The following is a 2,232-nucleotide window of genomic DNA, read 5'->3' as shown; positions in this document are numbered from 1 at the left end:
ATCCATCTATCATCTATCCATCCATCCATCTATCATCTATCCATCCATCCATCCATCTTCCATCTATCTATCATCCATCTATCATCCATCCATCTATCCATCCATCCATCTATCCATCCATCCACCCATCTATCATCTATCCATCCATCCATCTATCTATCCATCCATCCATCTATCCATCTATCTGTCATCTATCTATCATCCATCTATCCATCCATCCATCATCCATCCATCCATCCACCCATTTATCATCCATCCATCCATCCATCCATCCATCTATCATCCATCCATCCATGCATCCATCTATCTATCATCCATCTATCCATCCATGCATCCATCTATCATCCATCTATCCATCCATCCATCCATCCATCCATCTATCAATCCATCCATCCATCCATCCATCCATCCATCATCCATCCATCTATCTATCCATCCATCTATCATCCATCTATCCATCTATCATCCATCTCCATCTATCATCTATCCATCCATCTATCATCCATCCATCTATCACCCATCCATCTATCACCCATCCATCCATCATCTATCCATCCATCCATCTGTCCATCCATCCATCCATCTATCATCCATCCTATCCATCATTTCATACCTATCCATCCATCTATCCATCCATCCATCCATCCATCCATCCATCATTTCTAAGTCATTTAGACTCATTTAAACTTCAATTCTACCAAATTTTTGTATCGTCTGTCTATCATTTTAATATTTAGAACTGTTTCAAACTTCAAACTTTCAGGTAGGGCTGTGCGGTATTGAAGAAAATGTGATATGTGATACCTTGTTAAAAATTTGATATTCAATAAACGATATGATATTGCTTTAAGTGTGCAAAATCAATTTAAGTTATATTTTAAAATATTTAAAAATGAAAATGTTTATTTTTTGTCAGACAGCAAGACAGGATGGCAAGTAGATGTTTTCTGTAACTTATTGCACTTAATAACTCTTTTTAACGTCAACCAAGTCTGGCACGTGCCCAGTCTATTCTCTGCTATATGCGTTGACCTAAAACTTTTGACTTTTTGCAACATTTTATTAAATGATTCATTTTATCTATTAAAATTATTCAGATTATTCAGCCTATTATTAAAATGATTCAGATATTGCAATGCCATTGCGATATGCATATCACAATATTTACATTTGTGATATTTCGATAATTTTATTATATCGTGCAGCCCTACTTTCAGGCTAGCCAACATTAAGTTTGTCTTGACGAACTTCATCTAGTTCTCTGGGAAGAATCATCTAAATGTGTTAAATCATCTAAATTAACAACATGATCTATTACTCTGAAGCTGCTTTGAATTGATCGATATTGTGTATAAACAGCGTGTAACTGAGTCCATCCTAAAGAGCGGGGCTCACTGTTACCAGCTATAATTATCATGTGGCGTATCAATAACAATGACTCAGGGTTTGTGGGAAAGTGAATGTCAAAGCAGCTTTGTGGGCTAATACAGATCAGGATTACAGTGAATGTACTGGGAACCTTGTTTAAATCTAGAAACACTGGATTACAGACACGTGTCTCGAGGCTAAACGAGTCGAGGCCGAACCTGACGTGCAGCAGTTTGGCCGTCTGGACGAAGCAGGACTGATCCGTCTCCTTCAGCACCTCTTGAGCATATCCCACAAGGCCACTGTTCTCCAGCATGCCCTGGTACTCCTCCACCTGCACCCGCAGACGCTCCACCCGCAGACTCCGGCTCTGCTCGATGGAGCGCAGCATCTCCGTCCTCCGCTCCTGAAGCGTCTCGAAGAGATGCTCGAAGTGTTCGCTGGCGCGTCTCTCGGCGAGCTGCCCGTTCTCCTGCGTTCAGCACATGCACATGCAGGGGCAGCACATGCAAAGCATGCAATGACTGGCAACTTTAACATTTGAAAGGATACTATGGCAAAGTTATTGCTTTCTTTGAATGAAAGCTGTATCATACACTTGGAAAATTATGAGCTATATCACTGCTTATCGACACTAGGGGTGTGACAATACACTTAGCTCACAACATGAGACAAAATACAGATACTTGGTTCACTAGAACAAGACAATATTTTAATACTGTTTTAAAGAAATTTTCAATGACAAAATTTGTCTTTTAATTACAAAAAGTAAAACAAAGCAGTTGTATTTAGAAATATTTTAACTAATCTAGGGCTGTAACTAATGATTATTTTGGTAATCAAGTAATCTACTGATTATTTTGA

The 2,232-nt window shown here is 38.9% G+C and overlaps 1 protein-coding gene across 1 annotated transcript in view; it reads right to left on the bottom strand.

Annotated features, from left to right (window-relative positions):
* LOC107749435 (E3 ubiquitin-protein ligase TRIM36-like) overlaps positions 1 to 2,232 on the bottom strand; it is a 21,484-nt gene that overhangs the window by 6,862 nt on the left and 12,390 nt on the right. Inside the window, exon 7 of the mRNA XM_016564595.1 lies at positions 1,587 to 1,840. Within this exon, the coding sequence (XP_016420081.1) occupies positions 1,587 to 1,840 (254 nt within the window). The remainder of the gene's footprint in view (positions 1 to 1,586; positions 1,841 to 2,232) is intronic.

This window comes from Sinocyclocheilus rhinocerous, unplaced genomic scaffold (genome assembly GCF_001515625.1).
Source record: "Sinocyclocheilus rhinocerous isolate Xijiao unplaced genomic scaffold, SAMN03320098_v1.1 scaffold2627, whole genome shotgun sequence".
Classification (NCBI taxonomy): Eukaryota; Metazoa; Chordata; class Actinopteri; order Cypriniformes; family Cyprinidae; genus Sinocyclocheilus; species Sinocyclocheilus rhinocerous.
This window is presented reverse-complemented; position numbering and strand designations above follow the sequence as displayed.